Below are 18982 nucleotides of genomic sequence, written 5' to 3' on the forward strand. Positions count from 1 at the left end.
CTATGTAATTATTCTAACCTACATCTTTAGATAGTTTTCACTGCAAAACATAAGTAAAATTGGTAAGAATAATTCCATTCACAGAGAGCAATTGCCACAGAACCTCTCAAGACCAATGCCAAGTGTGAGAGTTACAAGACAACATGGTCTTTGATCTCAGCAAATTCTGGAATAGGAATGAGAATTTTAAGACCAATGCATTACGATGTCTAAGAGAAATACCTTCAAGCTGTGCAGACAGTAGCCACCTAAGACTCCCAACCCAGTGTAGACCTTGACTATAGGGCACAATGCCTGGTAACAACTTCATAGTTAAATATTAGCCAGAGTTGATATCCTGCAGGGCCCAGGAGCACAAAAAGTAGTTTAGATGGATTAATTTTGAGTGGCAGATAGGGAAAACACATTTCTAAGAACCCTCAACATAAAGGAGGGCACAGAATGTCCCAGTGACTTTAAGGAGGCCACCACACCTAGAGTAGAAAACTACTGAGGCGACATAAGTAAAATTAGAATATAAAATTATGTCATTTACACATCTGTTTATTCACTCGTTTAGAAAATAACTACGGCTTACCATGTCAGCCTCTAGGATTCGGGCAATGACCTCTGTCTATTCTAATACTCATGGAAAACTCCGGCAATAAATCAAATAAGAAAAATGTGTACAATATGTAAAAGAGATGAAGGCAATAGTGAAAAATAAGCAAATGTTTCTGGAAGGACCTGAAGTAGGCATTACCTCCTGGGATGTGAGAATAGACACTTGGCCAGCATCTGGAGGAAAGGGGCAAAGGATGAGCAGCCATAGATGAAACAGGCTACTCCAGCAGTCCTGATGAAGGTATGTGACCTGCATCGAGGAGGTACATTGAAAAGCAACTGATATCCAGACAGATATTGAATGTACGAACAAGAAAATGTTCGCAGGGGTTTGCATCTGTTAACAAACAGAACTGGGAGGTAAGAGAGATTCCAAAAGCTTTGGTCTGAGCTGCTGTGGAGTTGTACTTATCACCTGCACTAGAGAAGGCTGTGGAAGAACAGGATCTTGAGAATGTGGTTCTTCATTGTGGAAGGGAGAACAGTGCAGAAGCTGGTAGGAATAGGGTAAGCTTGAGATGCATTCTGAACCACCAAGTGGAGACTCTGAGTACTGAATGCACTTGGAATGTAGAGGAAAGTCAAGCATTATCACCCATGGTCACTGGGAAATAGGCATAATTAGATTGGTCATGAAGGCCCCACAGCAGAAATAGCAAAGATGAGCAAAGCTCTTCTTCTGACTTGAGAACGACATGGTAAAATTAGCTGTGTAGTGAAGGAAATAACACAGGCCCTGAAATGAATGTAATGCTAACAGGATCTCTCAATCAGCTTTTACACAGGCAGGAGATTCCCGAAGACCACAGAATGTTCCAATGAGCCTCCCTTTAGTCTCACTTACAGTAATGTGACTCAGATAGGTCAAGGATTCACTAAAAGTGAGTCACTGTAATTCAGTTTCATAAAGAATTGTCACACATACTGCTATAGAAGCCAAACTTCACTTATTCCCTTACTAACCCTCATCTAATCTCCAAACCTTTAAAATTAATTTACATTCTCAGTCATTTTCTAAACAAGCTAGATTATCAAACCTGTTTAAATACATATGATAAACTCATTTACTCTCTTACATATGTACTTTTGTTTTATCTTTCATGAGAGAAACTTATAACAAGAAATAGTCATCAAATTTTAGTTTCTCCTTTGAATATCAATGTAAACCCACCAGGAAGACCAGGAGTCTTGGGTATTAATGAGATTAAAATTATGTATGAATGTCATTACACACCCAGGACTCTTCTCTAGTGTTCTTGCAAAGGATAGAGCCTAAAAAAAAAGACACTGAGATAGCGAAAATACAAACTTAGCAGAATAACAAGATCGTAAATGAAAACACTCTAAAATATGTCAGTAAACTAATATTACTCGACTAAATAAATGTGCATTGGCTGAAACCATCTTGAGAGATTCTTGAATGTTTTTATTGGAAGGTAACAAGTGCTTTGTAATAGAAAGTGTAAAGAAATCTGGCATAGTGAACCATATGTAATTCAGTAATAAAAGGTATTCAAGTCTGTAGAGAGATGAGCCCATTTGAAGCAAATATTCACAACATTCTGAGTAACAACAGTATGTTTATGGCACAGTTCAGATTTTCTTTAGTTAATAATGTACCCGCCAAATTTGGAAGGTATGAATTACTTAAATATCAAATCAGTTCATACAAATGTCTCTCGCCCTTAAAAACTGAGTTCTGGATAACATCCTTCAACTTGTAATAATTAGAAACAATTAAAAGACTGTGGCTATCACACAGAGAAACCTTACCATTCATTTCCCTGTGAAGGTTTCTCAAGCAGCACGCGGATAATATATAACAAGCAGCTTAACAATTTGAGGGAAAAGTTGAACAAGCGGATTCTTAGACCTTTAAACAAACAAACAAAGTTGGTTTTCATTTGTACGTGGTTCAAAGAAGAGAAAGAAAGAATTGTTTTAAAAAAAAACATCAATTTTCAATTTGGCACTTAGAAGCTATTCAGAAAGTGCATGCCGTAATTGTCTAAACTTACTGAAGTTCTTGGTAGCTGAATTTTAATTAGCCGTATACTAAAATAAAATGTGAGCGTCATAGAAACCATGAGCCACAAATGACAGGAAGCAATCTACACACAGAAAATCTGGATTTTAAAAGTGAAAAAGCCACAAAATGTACATCCAGCCAAGGTTGCTTCAAGTCTGTCAACCTACAGCTTTAAGTGCTTTAACCACTGCTTGGAGACTAACGTTAACTAGCTCAAACATCAAGCTGGCTCCACCCTGACAACTCTGTACCACCTTGCTGATTTGATTATAGGGAAAACAAGTTTATATAATTATGTCTGATACTTTCACTATTACATTTATATTTTGATACATATCATCTCTAATTATAGGTTATGTAATAATTATATCACCATTTACACACAGAAGTCATAATAGCTTGTGCTGATACATACACATATAGACAAACATTCTCTCTCATAACTGAACTGCGAAAATTGAAGCTCTTTAAACTAGGCTTACTGCCAATAGAATCACATTTTTTGGGGGGGGGAAATTAAGAGCATCATGAATATACCATACAAAATGCTTAGGTGACAGGTGGGAGGACCATGATATGTGATGAAGAAGGATAATGAAGGTTAAGTAAACATGCCCAACATTGATTAACAGGCACACTACCATTGCTGTAATTATCAGTGGTATTTGCTTTGTACATTTTACATAAAATTGTGAGAAATGCCTTTCAATAACAATTATTGATGGAATCTAGATGGAAATGCCACCTTTTTACTCAATTTTTGTTCCTCAACAGTAAAAATTTAATTGTGCTCTCATTTCTAGGTGTCTTATGAAAGTGCTGAGGGTTTCTGTGTGATACTGTTTGCTCTAATTTCATCTTTTTGTTATAATAAAACATTCTGAACCAAAACATCACCAAGTTGTAAAGGCTTATTTTATCATATAGCTTACAGTTTCATTGAAATGGTTCTGTTATTTATCCAGGCAAGTATTAAATTACTGGCCTAACAATGTGTTTAATGGTATGAAAGAAGCCATCATTCAGATAATAAACCCTTTCAGGTAATATCTGCTGATGGGTCTTCTCTGGAAACAAAGTCAGGGAGGCATTGTTGCTTTCAGCTTTAGCTTTAGCCCTGAGGCTAGTCTACCCCCTGAGACTATCTCATATGTCACCAGTATGGGGTAACTACTCACGTATTTTCTATAGGCAGGATATGGTTGTACTCTCACTAACTAGAATTATGTCCATGAATGCAACCTAATGGCACATAACTCAATTTAGTGCAATGTAAACCTATCCCAGGGTTAAAATCCACAGCCCCAACTCTTGTGCCAGTGTAGTTCACACTTTTATGTTTCTTGCATTGATGACAATGATTATGTTGCTATAAACAGTCTGGGGAAAAACCTGTAGGACTGTTCAAAGTTGCTAGTATCACCCACCCTTCAACCTAGGCAGTGGACAGCGGGGTTCCCAATCTTATTTCCTCAATTGCTTCAATGCTTCCCATTTTTTTTCAATTTTTTATTATAATTTATTCATATTAAATACCACTTGTTATCCCTTCACTCTTGTCTTCCTGTTCCCATCCTCCGTCCCTTTTCTGCCCTATTCCTCTCCCTTAGACCTCTAGCAGGCAGGGTCCTTCTACCCCACCATCTGACCACAGCCTATCAGGTCTCATCTGAATAGCCTGTATCCCCTTCCTCTGTGTTCCCACAGGGCCTCTCTGCCAAAGAGGAAGTCAGTGATCAAACAGTCTCTGAAGCTTCCCAATTTCTTAATAAGAATCTTCAGGATGTTAAACTCTGGCATTCACCCTATAATTCCTAATGTCAAGTCTCCATAGGAAGAACAACATGCATCCTTACACCTCAGGGTTCACATGATGTTTACTGTCATCCTAACTGACTGGGACCCATTGTCAAGCAATGACAGTTTTCACAACCTCCACATTTAAAATCATGAGTCAATTAAATTGTGGGGCTGTTATTGTTGTCACTGATATAGATTAGAGGAAATTTTTGAGGCAGGTTCTCACTCTATAATCCAGGGTAGTTTGGTAGTCACTCTGGAGTCTAAGCTATCCTCAAACTCTCTCTGCAGCAAAGAATGACAATGGTGTTTTAAAAAGTCTCCTGCGTCATATAAGCATGTAATGTACCATCATCATTGTCATCCCAATTGCTCCATCGCTCCCCCTTCCCACTCTTGCTTTACTACTTCTGCTTCCCAATGAGCTCTCCTCCCATTTTCACATCCTGCTTTGTTTTCAAAACCATTGAGACTAATTGGGGTTGTGTAGATGAGGGGTTATTTATTGGAACATGAATGTTGCCCAGTGTCTACACCAAATAACAAAATGACTCCCCTGTGCCGAGCACCTAATGGTTGTCAACAGATGCTCAGGAGCCCCACCCCTGTGCATTACACAATCCATGACCTTGACTTTTGATCCTTAGTACCGAGATTAAAGTTGCGCTCTGCTTAAACTGCATTCCTCACAATTTTTCAGAAATCAAGTGGGGTACACAGGGCTCTACTTACTCGTGTGAGATTGGAAACTTAAAATATTAAAGAGACATTTAAACTACTAGATGTAGGATCTTCAGTTTTTGTTTTTTACATTTACTCCCCAGTAAATATTCTCCCAATTTTATTCTGTTAAACAGACGATGATTTTGTGAGACAGTACATAGCTGGAATTTTAAGGCAGATTCCCATTCAGAGAACAAAACAATGATGGGACTAACTTACTTGATCGCTGGTTTTTTATGAAAAATAATTTTAATCTCTCTTTAAATGTGTTTTCATTCATGTAGAATTCAACTTGGACCCTGAAAACAGAAATAAAAATGAACGTAAGCTCACTGCATCTTTATTTTATAGAAATCAATAGAAACCAACTTTGCAGTCCTCCAGATACATAAAAATAAAACTATATGAGTTAGTATATCATATATTAGGAGTGAATTATATACCATAGAAAGTGAGAACTGAACTGGGCATGGAGTCACATACCTTTTTAATCCTAGCACTCAGGAAGGCAGAGGTAGGCAGATCTTTATGAGTTCTAGGCCAGCCTGGTCTACAAAGCCAAGGCTACACAGAAAAACCTTGTCTTAAAAAACAAAACAAAACAAAACAAAAAACAAACAAAAAGAAAATAAGAACTGAATAAAATACAGTAGTGCTGTTTCAGAAAAAGAAGCCCTGCTTCCTCATCTTAAAGATACCGCAAACACAATGTATATTTAACTTCATTATCTAAACCAGGAAGTTAATAATTCACAGAATTATTTAAGACATTAATATATATCTAAATGACTATGCAACACACACACATATATATGCACAGAATTATTTTCCATGATATTTTCCTGCTTTATGAATGAACTAGACAGCCAGGCAGTGGTGGCACATGCCTTAAATTCCAGCCCTTGAGAGGGAGAGGCAGACAGATCTCTTGTGAGTTCGACACCAGCCTGGTCTATAGTATGAGTTCCAGGACAGCCAAAGCTACACAAAGAAACCCTGCCTTAAACACACACACACACACACACACACACACACACACACACACACACACACACACGTACTAGATGAATGAAACTTCACCTTTGGGCAGCATCATTTTGATCCGGTTATAAGCCAGGACTTGAGTATCAGTTTTTAACAAGCCCTTTACTCTACCTATCAGCTAACACTTCCCTTAGTTGTTTATTTGTTTCATTTCATATTAAATTGGGGAGAGAAATCAGCACAGGGGGTATAATGAGCAGCAGCATGTTATAAAGAAGCAAGCCCACTATGGCACTAAGATGCCAGGCTTAATCGACTCTGAAATAAAGTCAGCCATTCCTACAACAGCTTCCTCTGCTGTGTATTGCCATGAATTGCCATTTGCACTACCGTCTCTAGCATTATAGGATGTAACTCAGACTTCTTGGATAGTAATAAAGAAATTCCATCCCACCTGGAGTGACTTGTTAGCTATTAACAATTGTCTCAGTTTCACGCACACTCATTATAAGTTTGGATTCCAAAAACAGTTAAGTCAGAATTTCAATGCTTACACAATCAAATTTTTCTCAAGATTTTTCTAACATCACAAACTTTGGAACATATCATCTGCATGCCCTTAATTTTCTTGTTTTTGTTTTTTTTTTTAAAGAAGACATATGTGGGTGGGGGTGGGGGAAAACAGAAAGAAGAAAATCAGTGGCATGGGATGCTATTGTTCAATTACACAATCTCTCTATTCTGTATATTTAGGATGTATATTTAGGATCATGAGTACTTAAGAAACAAATCAAAATTCTTTGCTGAATAAAAAGATTCTACTCATGGTAAACCAAACTTTTTGCAACTTAAAAAGTTGATGATCCCTTAATTTTTTTTCTCTCCTATTAAGGTATTTTCATTTATCTCTTTATACACCTTATTCATAAAGAGAGGCGTGAAGTCAAAAATCCAGTTTATATTCACTAAACATTTATCCAAAAGTTCCAGCATCTTTGGAACATCATGATGTCTGTATGCTCACTCCCCTATAGCATCACATGCTCACGAGAGCCCAATCTGTGTCTTCAAAGTCCTTCATCAGCTCTGTCGCCCTTGTTGATCAAATGAAAAGTCAGTTCAGCTGAAGCGAAGGAATTGTAACACCGATACTGAGCTTAAATAGTTAAAATTTGTTATGGATACAAAACAAAATTTGAGAGCACACAAGGCTATTACGCAAGTAATTTAGGAAAGGCCATTCTGATTTGCTTCCTAGAATTATCAAATTTATAAACAAGGTCCATCCATTCTCTGGATGGTAGCTGGAGCCCTGTGAGGAACATTTTTACAATAAAATGAGACTATTTAAGCAAAAATCATTAGGAGTGTGGAGAGCGTGGCACCAGAGAAAAATTATAAGGCACACAGAGGTTTGGCAACTGTGAAGAGTCACAGAATGACTGTCCTTGAAGAATAAACCAGCCAACATCTTTTTAAAAAGACAAGTCATTACCAGACACACCATGGGACAGAGAATATTCTCCTGCTCTAAAGAATAAGAGAAGTAGGAATCCGAATTCCTAAATCTGAAATGGGTGTCATTGTGAAATGTAGAGTTCCCTAACATATTTAAACGTGCCAAAGATAAAGTGACAGCTTGCCATCCATCGAGAGTCCTTTCCTGAGAGCACAGACTGTTTTGCGTGTTAGTGAGTCGTCCATTACATGACTTCCTAATTTCCATCCAATTATGAAATTACTCAAAACAAAACTTTCAATTAATCTATTGATCTTACTGAGCTATTGTTATGCTGTAAAACATGGCCAATATTGAAACATAAATTTATTCAAATGGGCTTTAAGATTGATAGCAATAAAAATAAAAAGAATGTTATGTTTTTGATTTGTTGTCTTAGATACAGGGAGAAAAATAAAACACCTGGAGGGTAAGACAAGAAGTAGATTCTCTTTTGCTATATAGGATGGGTGAGGCTGGTGGGAGAGCAAGATAAAGAGAAGAGGGAAAGAAGAACAAAAAGGAAGAAGGAGGAGGAACAAAGTGGGGGAGGAACAAAATGAAATCCACATAAAACAGAATAAAGCTTTCTTTGATTAATCACATGACAACTCCTTCAAGGGCAAAGAGGAGGTAGTAAAATTAGGATAACCCTTTGGAATTTCCCCAATCATTTACAGTTATAAAGACTTGGGGTTAAGTACAATTTGGAAGTTACCTTTACAATATTTTTCATTACTTCATATAATTATAAAAATCAGGAAAAGTCCTTCTTCCAGGTGGAAGGCTGCCTTCTGTCCTCCCTCTGTCTTCTTCTGCCTCTTGCCTGCCACCCACGCTTTCTCCCTCCCTTTTTCTCCCTTCCTTCCTCACTCCCCTCTTCTGTGAGCCTGTCTCTCTTCTGACCTCCCCTCTAACTTACTTATCTGAATTTAATTTCCCTAGAAAATGATGTTTTAAATAATTCACTAGGACAAATCAGCTCACATCATTTTTCAGGATGTCATTTTTATTACAAGATCATATCAAAGATAAAATTTAGACTCGCTTTTTTTCCTCATTCATCCTAACACACGACAATGATAACATTTAACAAAAAAAATTTTTTTAATTGCTGTCTTTCCTAGGTGGTCTTCTATTGGAATATTTTTCATAAACTAATTTTATTTTTGTTACTGACAATATGTATTGCTCAACTTGAATAATATATTTGTAGTTAGAGAGCAATTGCACTGAACTCTCATATATATTTTATCCTTTTACGTTTGGGTTTTTGCAAAACCTGCCTTTCATCTGGAAATATTATCCACACTTTCTATTTCCGTTTTTTAATGTTGGAATTATTAGCTTCATAATCACTTTTGTGTAAAAATAAGTCAAATTATATGATATACTTTTCTTATGGGAATCAGCACCCAATGCCTTCACAGTCACTCTACTGTTGATCCTATAGGACTTGCAATCACCCCTCAAATTCTGTTAAAATTTACATCAGAGATGAATGGGTATTGATTGTCATTAAAGCTACATCTAATCAGGAAAACTCACGGTACATGTTGCCTTTGTTTTGAGTTTTTGAGTGAATTATTTTCTTCATCTGTATTCTAATAATCTCTATATGCAATCATCTTGATTATCGAGGAAATTTGGTTTTGCTCCAGTGAGTACTGAAGTGATGGTTTGGGGAATTATTTTCCATACATACTACCATTTGTGATGTGTTATCTTCTTTTAAAAATGTGATATGTTCAACTAGAGATCCTTTTGTGATTTCTATATTCCAAAAGTTTGGAATTAGAGTGGAGCTGCAGGAGCAGAGAAGCTGTAAGTCTTCCCTAATGAAAATGGCCTGGTTTTTACTCTAGCACTTCTTTTCCATTGTCCTCTCATTCTATTGCTCTGGTACTTGCATTTTGTGTAACACTCACTCCAGAGCTTGTTAAACTGTAAATTCCAATAAGATCAATAGATTAATTGAAAGTTTTGTTTCAAGTGGGCCTCATTTTAACAACACAAAAAATAATTTTGATTCAGGATATCAATGTAGGAACATTACTGTTTCAATGCTGATGCCGTGAAATCTATTTAGAATACCTAATCAGACACCTGCCTATGGATCTCAGTATCAAAGAAGATACTGCCTATGTGTCTGCTAGGTGCCACTTGGTGCTATTGCTTGACACCCTGATGCTGTCCCTACAATATAGGTTGTGGAGTCCATGAGTAGCATCTTTATTGCCACACCCATGGTAAATGCCTTGGTAAGACTCTTAAGACCCTTGGGTTGTAACAACACATTCTATAGATGTATTTAAGTCCCAGTATGAACTTATTTAAAATAAAGTTTGTTCACGAAAGTTTATATGTGGATGCCATAATGATGTACATAGCTCCCAGGGCAGGTCTTAATTCTAAGAGGCTTTCACCCAGCTCATTGACGTCCTTTTTTGTTGTTGAGCCATCATAACTCCATGCTTGGTCTCTATGTGATGAGTAAGAAGAAAATGTGCCATCTCTCCATGTAGCGCAATGTTCTCTCTGTGCTCAACACACAAAACACTAAACTCAGTTTATGCTTATGACAATTTCACCTTTCCAAATGGGCTTCATGAATTTATATCTACCTCCATTCTTTCTATATATATTCTTCTGAAGCAAATTGTGGCCCCACCTTCCCCCCCAAAATAAACTGATGACACCTCTCCTAGTACTTTCAAGGTGAGAGTATTTGGGAATAGAATTTCTGCAGATCTACTTAGTTAATTAAGATTAAACAACTCTGGCCTAGAAAGACATTTCAATCCAATATGACTGGTATTTTAATAAGAAAAAGTAAACCTAAATGCAGCAAAAGATCATTAAAGAAGAGGCTCAGATGAAGGCTGAGGGAGAGATTCACAATTCAGTTGCATCTCAAAACTTGTATCTGAAACCAATCTCCACACAGTGCACTGTGGAATGTTTATCACATTTATCCCAGGGGTGGCTAAGGTTACTTTCATGCAGTTGAATCACATAAAAGAATCTCAGCCCATATTGCTACCAAAGGAAAAGTTCAAACTTTAAATTCATGGGACAGTTTCTACTAAATGTCTAGTGCTTTTTGTATTGTGCTGACATAGATAAATCATCCAGTCAAATCTCTGTGTGGTGGATTCCTTCTTCCCTGTGTGTAATATTGTAAGATGCAGTGTTCAAGAAAGAAGAGTCTATGACCAACAACTCCACTGACTCTTCCATTGCTGCTTAGTAGTAACACTTAGAGGTACTTAGATGGCTTGTGTTACTTGCAGGTACTTACATGTGCAGTTTCCATAGCAATCAAATTACAAATCAATCAGGCAGGATTTCTGTTTGACACATCACCATTTGCAGTGTTCATTTGTTGGGCCTACTTTCAGTACTTCTCCATTTTATTCAAAGTAATTACATTTTAACAACTCCAGCTTTACTTAATCTAACACGGAAAATAAAGGATGGAAATTTTAAGCATAAATACTAATATACGTTTTATAAATCTTAAATCACAAAGACATTCCACCTCCTCGTGCCCCATGATCAAAAGCATGAGGAGATAAAAAGATAAAACATCACATAACATCTAACTTAGGTTGTAATACACATTTCCCTGGATTATCAATAATCAAACTGATCTTGTCTCTGCTTGGCAGTGTCATATATTCTCAAGATATTGAGCAGCTACAGAGAGGCAAAGGTCTCATACTTGAATATGACATGGATGTGAACAACACAAATTCTTCAGTGTACTGTGTTGATCACTTATTTTGGATGGATACCAATAAACTACGTGAGATGTTCAATGTTTTATAATAGAAAAGATTTATGTTATATGATTGGCCAATTTGGCTAAATTCCATGTTCAAAGCAGATTTGAGGTAAGCTAGGCTAATTTATTATATATATATATATATATATATATATATATATATATATATATATATAAGTAGTCAAAGGAAAGGATAAGACAATAGTAAAGGGATATGTGTGTAACATAAACTGAAATCAATAAAATAGGAGCCGGTAACTGTCAAAATCCCAGAGATGTAGGCCAAGTACCTCAAAGTAATTGGTAAGATTAAAAACCAAACAAACAAATGAGGAGCACAATGCCTAGAATTTTGAGGATATTCTGAAACATTATCAGAGGGATGGTCAGTGGAAATCAAGGTGTTGCCTCTGTTTTTTAACAATTAAACTTTATTATACAACCCAACTATCTTACACAAGAGTGAACCTTACTGTATCTGTTCCTTGGTAAGAGTCCCTAGGCATCTCTGGCCTGTGCACTGGTCCAGCCTGTTCGCTGATCCTTTTCCCGATCCACGTGTGCTTGAGCTTGGTCCAAACCTTTTCTTGTCCTCTCTGCCTGTCTGTCTCTCGCCGGTCTCCTCCCCCCCCCCCCCCGCCCCGCATCGAGATTCATTTATAAACACAATAATCCAGGTGGAGTCCCCCAGTCTGCTTCCTGAATTCCAGGCCCAGGATGGCTCAACCCAGTCTATCTCAAGGTTAATCTCAGGGAGTATCCATGGTGTGTCCAAGGGCAAAGCCAGCCAAGACAGCTTTCACCTGTGACAAAGCTTACAATCCTTCCCACATCAAGGGTTTCAGCTCTAACAAGTCAAAGCTAAAGCTCACCCTGCACTCATTAGGCAACTATGCTAACTGCTGTTATCAAGGCCCCAACAGGTCAAAGACAACAAATGGCTTCATGAACCAACACCTTAATTTATTTGAAGAACAAATAATACTAGACCTATAGGCATTTCAGACACCCTACCAAAGCTATGACAACCAGTTTTGAGGTTTCTAGGTCTGGCCCAGCCTTCACAGATACATGAACTCCTATCATATATTACATCAAGTATTTTGAAATAGAGAAGTAGAGACTAGGAAGAAGGCTCAAAGAGTAAAAGTATGTAATACTACTTTCAGACTGGTGTTCAAACCCTCACCATCCAAGTAAACAGCTGGTTTGTGGGTGTTTTCCTGATACTGCCATGCTATGGAAGGCGGAGGCAGGAGGATGGCACAGGGTTGCTGGTCACCAGCCAAGCTCTGTGAGAAGGTTGTCTCCTAGTAAAGACAGATTGATGTAGCAGGGCCTCTGAAGTCTTTCTTAAAACTCACTTAGACCTTTTAATTCTTCCTTCCTCCCAGTATGGGAAATTTACAACAAAATTGTGTTGTTTATTTTTTTCTGTGCAATGTTCAGAGGAAAATCCAAATTTAGTGATTTTTAAAAGGCTTAAACAATAAGTTTCCAAACTATAACTGGAGATTCAGGATAAAAACCCAGGCTCCAGCTGCCCTACCAGGCTTAGCTCAGCCACCTGCAGCCATTATGCCTGTTAAAGAGATAAGTCATGGTGAAAAGCAGAGAGAAGCTTATTCAATGTGACTATACTAACTAGAGAAATGGGAGGTACAATGGCCCCACTTCACTCTTGATCTGAAAAAGAGCTTTAGGTTTTAAATACAAGATTTGGAACAAGAGTCAAGAACTATGTAGAGCTGAACAGTCATGGTCTGGGTATGGTCCCCTTGAGCACAGCCTTGGTTCAGACCCTGATAGGTAGCCCAAACTTTTCCTTACTGTTTGTGGAGTCAAGGTTTTCAGATGAGTTTCTGCCCCAAGGTTCAGCTCATCATCATAGACACCTGTCCTTATAAACTACAAAAGGGCTCTCTCTGCCAAGAAAGCTGGGACAGCTGCTGGAACGCAAGCAACTCACGAGCAAAGGTTTAGACTCCATCTCTGCCTCCAGCCAAAATTAAGAGACCAAAAAATGAATTCAGAAGCTACACACCCATAAAGTCTCACCAACAGGTCTACCTAAAAATAAGTTAAACCAAGACAACAATGATAGACATGATAAAGTGAACCAGGAAAGACCACAAGATCTCAACCCTACACAAATAATTGATTCCATAGGGCAACTAAGGAATTCTGAGAAGAGGAGAAATAGTCTTGCCCAGGGAAAAGCACACCGATTGGTTATCCAGTACCAAACAGTCATCCAGGAAAACATGCAGGCAAGTAATGTTATACAGACTGAACAGGTTATTTAGGAAAAGGAAGGTAGAAATGACATAATATATTATAATCCCAACAATAAAGGTAAGAAAGAAATGTTTAATTAAAAGTTTTTTTTTCTTTTTTTCTTTGTTTTTATTATTAATTTATTCTTGTTACATCTCAATGGTTATCCCATCCCTTGTGTCCTCCCATTCTTCCCTCCCTCCCCTTTTCCCCTTATTCCCCTCCCCTATTACTGTTCCTGAGGGGGATTACCTCCCCCTGTATATGCTCATAGGGTATCAAGTCTCTTCTTGGTAACCTGCTGTCCTTCCTCTGAGTGCCACCAGGCCTCCCCCTCCAGGGGACATGGTCAAATGTGAAGGACCAGAGTACGTGTGAAAGTCATATCCCACTCTCCACTCAAGTGTGGAGACTGTTCTGACCATTGGCTAGATCTGGGTAGGGGTTTAAAGTTTACCACCTGTATTGTCCTTGGCTGGTGCCTTAGTTTGAGCGGGACCCCTGGGCCAAAATCGGCCTATCATAATGTTCTACTTGTAGGTTTCTAGGACCCTCTGGATCCTTCTGCTTTGCTATTCTCCCATGCTTCTCTCATCTAGAGTCCCAATAGGATGTCCTCCCTCTGTACCAGTTTCCTGGTAAGTGAAGGCTTTCGTGGGACATGCCCCTTGGGCTAATATGCAGATATAAGTGAGTATATATCATTTAAGTCTTTCTGCTTCTGGGTTAACTCACTCATTATGATCATTTCTAGCTCAATCCATTTATCCACAAATTTCGGGAATTACTTGCTTTTAATAGCTGAGTAGTATTCCATAGTGTATATGTACAACAGTTTCTTTATCCATTCTTCTACTGAGGGACACTTAAGCTGTTTCCATGATCTGGCTATTATGAATAAGGCTGCTGTGAACATGGTTGAGCAAATTTTCTTGTTGTGTGCTGGAGCATCTTCTGGGTATATTCCAAGAATGGAATAGCTGGGTCTTGAGGAAGCCCTATTCCCAGTTTTCTGAGATAGATTTCCAAAGTGGCTGTACTAGTTTGCATTCCCACCAGCAATGAAGGAGTGTTCCTCTCTCCCCACATCCTCGCCAGCATGTGGTGTCACTTGAGTTTTTGATCTTAGCCATTCTGATGGGTGTAAGATGGAAGCTCAGAGTTGTTTTGATTTGCATTTCCCTGATGACTAAGGAGGTTGAGCATTACTTTAAGTGTTTCTCAGCCCTTTGATATTCCTCTGTTGAGAATTCTCTGTTTAGTTCTAAGCCCCACTTCTCAATTGGGTTATTTGGTTTGGTGGTATTTAGTTTCTTGCGTTCTTTATATATTTTGGATATTAGACCTTTGTCAGATGTAGGGTTGGTGAAGATATTTTCCCAGTCTGTAGGCTGTCTCTTTGTTCTCTTGACAGTGTCTCCAGTTTTATAGAAGCTTCTCAGCCTCATGAGGTCCCATTTATTAATTGTTGACATTAATGCCTGGGCTGTTGGTGTTCTGTTCAGGAAGTTGTCTCCTGTGCAAATGTGTTCCAGGCTCTTCCCCACTTTTTCTTCTAAGTGACTTAGTGTCTCTGGATTTATGTTGAGGTCTTTAATCCACTTGGATTTGAGTTTTGTGCAAGGTGACAAATATGGGTCCAGTTGCATTTTTTTACATATAGACCTCCAGTTAGACCAGCACCATTTGTTGAAGATGCTATGCCTAAAAGTTAAAATTTAAAGCATGACACAGCATAAACAAGTATCATCAGGCTACACACACACACACACACACACACACACACACACACACACACACAACACACACATACACACACACACATACACACACACACACACACACACACACACACACACACACACACACACAAACACAGTTGAAAAGAAAAGAAAAAATAAGAAGGCAGAGATGCCAGACATTCATCCTGCCTTACCTGCCTAGTGGGCATAGGTGAAAAATCAATGATTTTTAACAAGAACATCTCCTAAAATGTGCTTCAAAGTGACAGTGGTGATATTTCTGGTTTGTGGCCCTTTAGACTTTTGTTGCTCTAAAATTTTCTTTTTATTGAGAATCCATTTTCTACCTGGTACTTTTTAAGATGGGTTTTTCCTACTTTAAACAGTTTCTAAATAGAATTCTTTTTAGAAAGAAAAAAATGACTATGAACTAAAATATTACTTAATTTTATAAATCATTAAAAAGAGCGAGCACATGTAGAAATATGAAATGTCACTTCCCAGGAAGGAACTAAATACCTGAAAACTTTAGAGAAAAATGAAAACAAGACTATTTTAATGAAGTGACAAAGTATCTATCCATATGGGCCTAAAGTAAATAGCTGTAAACACAAAACACAGCTCTCACATCCATGGGAGGAAAATGGAGAACTTCTGGCCAAATGCGAGAGAACTGTGTCCTGTGAACAGAGGCTCCAGGTGCCTGAATGACTTGTTCCACTGTGGCAGCAGTTAAATGAGATGAATTAGATACATCATCACATCACTACCCAAAAATCTCTGCAATCACCTTGGTGGAAACGTTAGGTGGGCACTTTCCTTGAAACCAGGGAAACTCTGCTATAACTTTCAGATGTTACAGTACAGTTCGCACTCTTAGTTTCAGGGTGGGGGGATGTCAGTGATCTCTTTGTTAAACCATCCCAAAGGTTTTACCTGATAGTTGAAAGGATGTTAGGTCAGATAGACACAGAGGTGGACAGTGAATGGGTCTGTTGTGGACTAGAGATAGGCCAAGATCATTTTGGCTCTTGGGTCTGCAACTTTTCCAACTCTCCACATCGACAAAGTTCCACTCACTACCTTTGTAAACTCTTTGGATAGGTGTGGTACTTTACATGGGAACTTTATACACATGTACACACACACACACACACACACACACACACACACACACACACATACCACACACATTAGAGATAAGAATCAAAGGGGATTTTACTACTTGTAAGTGAAGAACACATTACTGAAACCATCTCTGTACCCAAACTTGCATCTAGGCGTACTCCCTACCTAAGCACAGAGTGCCAGAGGGAGACCTCAGCGTAGTACTATGATGTGAGAACAAAATGTTCTACCAGGCATTAATTGATAGTAAATAACACAAAAAATAGACTTAAATATCTAGACACAGAAATGAAGAAGTGGTAACATAAGCATACACTGGAGAATTAGAGTAGAAGTTAATGCTTATGGCTGTGTGCGCGACAGTAAGAACGGCTGTGGAAACATGGCGCTGAAGGGAAGATGCAAATTAACAGTGAACACCATTCGCTTGCCAGTTTAATAAAGTTTGAAAAATAAATCAAATAAATTATTCTAAGAAACATGCACTTCTGTTAGACTAGTTTGTTTTTTGTTTGTTTGCTTTGTTTTGTTTTGTTTTGTTTTTTAATAAAAGAAAGGAGTAAACAGCCCAGTGATGACATCTCGAAAGGAACAGGTCAGGAAACAAGAGTTACATCCGTGCTATTTAAAAAGAATATGTTCATTGTAGTGCCCACATGTATCTACAAGTAATTAATTATTCACTGTCCTATGAATGGTCTCATTGACTTCATTCACTAATTTTATAACTTTATATAGTGAACTTACTATAAGAAAAATTCTGTGCTTTTGATTATTCTTGAATACTTCCTATTTAGGAAAAACCTGAGTGCACACAGAAAAATATTGCCAGGGAGGATGCCATAGAAACCAGCCATTAGAAGCTGCACCAAGTGAACATCAGCTTGGAAGCTAACAAGAACAAGAGCAAAGCTTCAACTAAATCATTGTGGGCAACATTAGCACTGTTATGTGAACCAAGTTTGAGCAGAATAGCCCAGTCATCTAATGTAGTATCTTTAAAAAGTATGCCTTTGTACACAAGGAGTGGGCAGAAGATTCAGTGGAGGCCCTAGGGAGCCTTGCAGTAGAGTTTTAAAGCAAACAAATGTATATCCTTACTTTGATCTGTCCCTGGGATGGGTCACCAATGTGATCGTTATTGGTGTGGGAAAGAAAGACACTGGTCCAAAGAGTGCCCAAGAGACAACAGGGGCATGTGACATTTACTGAGCAGTACAACAGTATAGTGCAGAGCTGGAGCTCTAACTGTGAGCTGTGGATAATCTATGTAATACAATGACATCTGGAGACCACTAGATTATTACAAGTGCTCCTGGGTTCCCCCTGAATGAGGCTGTGACCACAGCTTCTCTATACAATCATACAGAGTAAAAGATGTTTCATCAACTTCAAATCCAGTGCTCAGCTGGAAACCCTCACCTCAACTTTACATATGCTGATCCTTGGGATTGACAGAGCTCTGGTCCTGTTGCTGTGGCTGCCCCCCCCCCTGCTCCTACTCTGGAAGGAGCAAGAATGCTTGAATTGTAAGGCAGCAGGGCTCCCTCCTCCCCGCGGTAGTAGAGGACTAAGGGTGAGCTGTCTCAGGCTTTGACAGCTGCCGGACTTCTCTGGGTGACATGGCCTCATAGGAGCTGTGGCCTTTTAAAAACTGGAAGTGAGATAACTGTGGGCTGATGACTCAGATGAGGTCATTTACTTGCTCCAAGTAGTCCCTGTGATGGAATGTTTCCACCGGTTTTGTTTCAGAAAATAAAGGAATTTGTTACCAAATTCTTTCCTAATTTAGTTCTCTAAGTTGACTTTTCTTTCTTCCTTGTGCTCTTCAGTCCTTATATTCAGTTCCTTATATTCTACCCTCTGAAGAAGCCTAGAGATGGATGATTCTGACATCCTTCTTTTCCTGTATAAGGGAACTCCCTTATTTTGTTTTCCTTGGGATATCACTGCACTGGCAAGCAGCCCTTCACTTGTCCCTGTTAGCACTAAATCTAACACTAAAGCTAACTGGAAGTGTCTAAGTGTGTGGTAAGGTTTGTTGATGCTTTGCTTTCATAACTTGTTTTGGTGTGTGTCTTTGTATTTTGTTGTTTGACCTCTGATTGTGGTACAACATTCACCGAACTTTTCTTCCATTCCATCCACTTTTTGACAAATACATATTTCCACTACAATTTTTAAATGAACGATAAATTAGCACTCCAGAGGGCTTCCTAAAAAGAAACATCCATAAAGGCTCAGAAATCAAATCTTTAGCACCCACAGGAATTTAGTACTAAACCAAAACATAGGGCTTCAACAAGTTTGGATAATAGAAAAAGACATGAGCAAGATGTTTTCTGATTTGCAAAATACAAGAGACAAGGAGAGAATAGTGGAGCTTGAGTGCTGACTCCATGGTCTAAGGG

At 38.4% G+C, this 18982-nt stretch overlaps 1 protein-coding gene across 5 annotated transcripts in view; it reads right to left on the reverse strand.

Annotated features, from left to right (window-relative positions):
- KCNT2 (potassium sodium-activated channel subfamily T member 2) overlaps positions 1-18982 on the reverse strand; it is a 332217-nt gene that overhangs the window by 223559 nt on the left and 89676 nt on the right. For all 5 annotated transcript variants that reach the window (XR_014781450.1, XM_084794038.1, XM_084794037.1 and 2 more), the window contains exons 2-3: positions 5375-5454; positions 2377-2476 (exon numbers count right to left, since the gene is read on the reverse strand). Coding sequence is in view for 4 of the 5 variants with exons in the window: in XM_084794038.1 (XP_084650164.1) it covers positions 2377-2476; positions 5375-5454 (180 nt within the window). In the remaining variant the exon portion in view is untranslated. The remainder of the gene's footprint in view (positions 1-2376; positions 2477-5374; positions 5455-18982) is intronic.

This window comes from Acomys minous (genome assembly GCF_964271855.1).
Source record: "Acomys minous genome assembly, chromosome: 1".
NCBI classification, from domain to species: Eukaryota; Metazoa; Chordata; class Mammalia; order Rodentia; family Muridae; genus Acomys; species Acomys minous.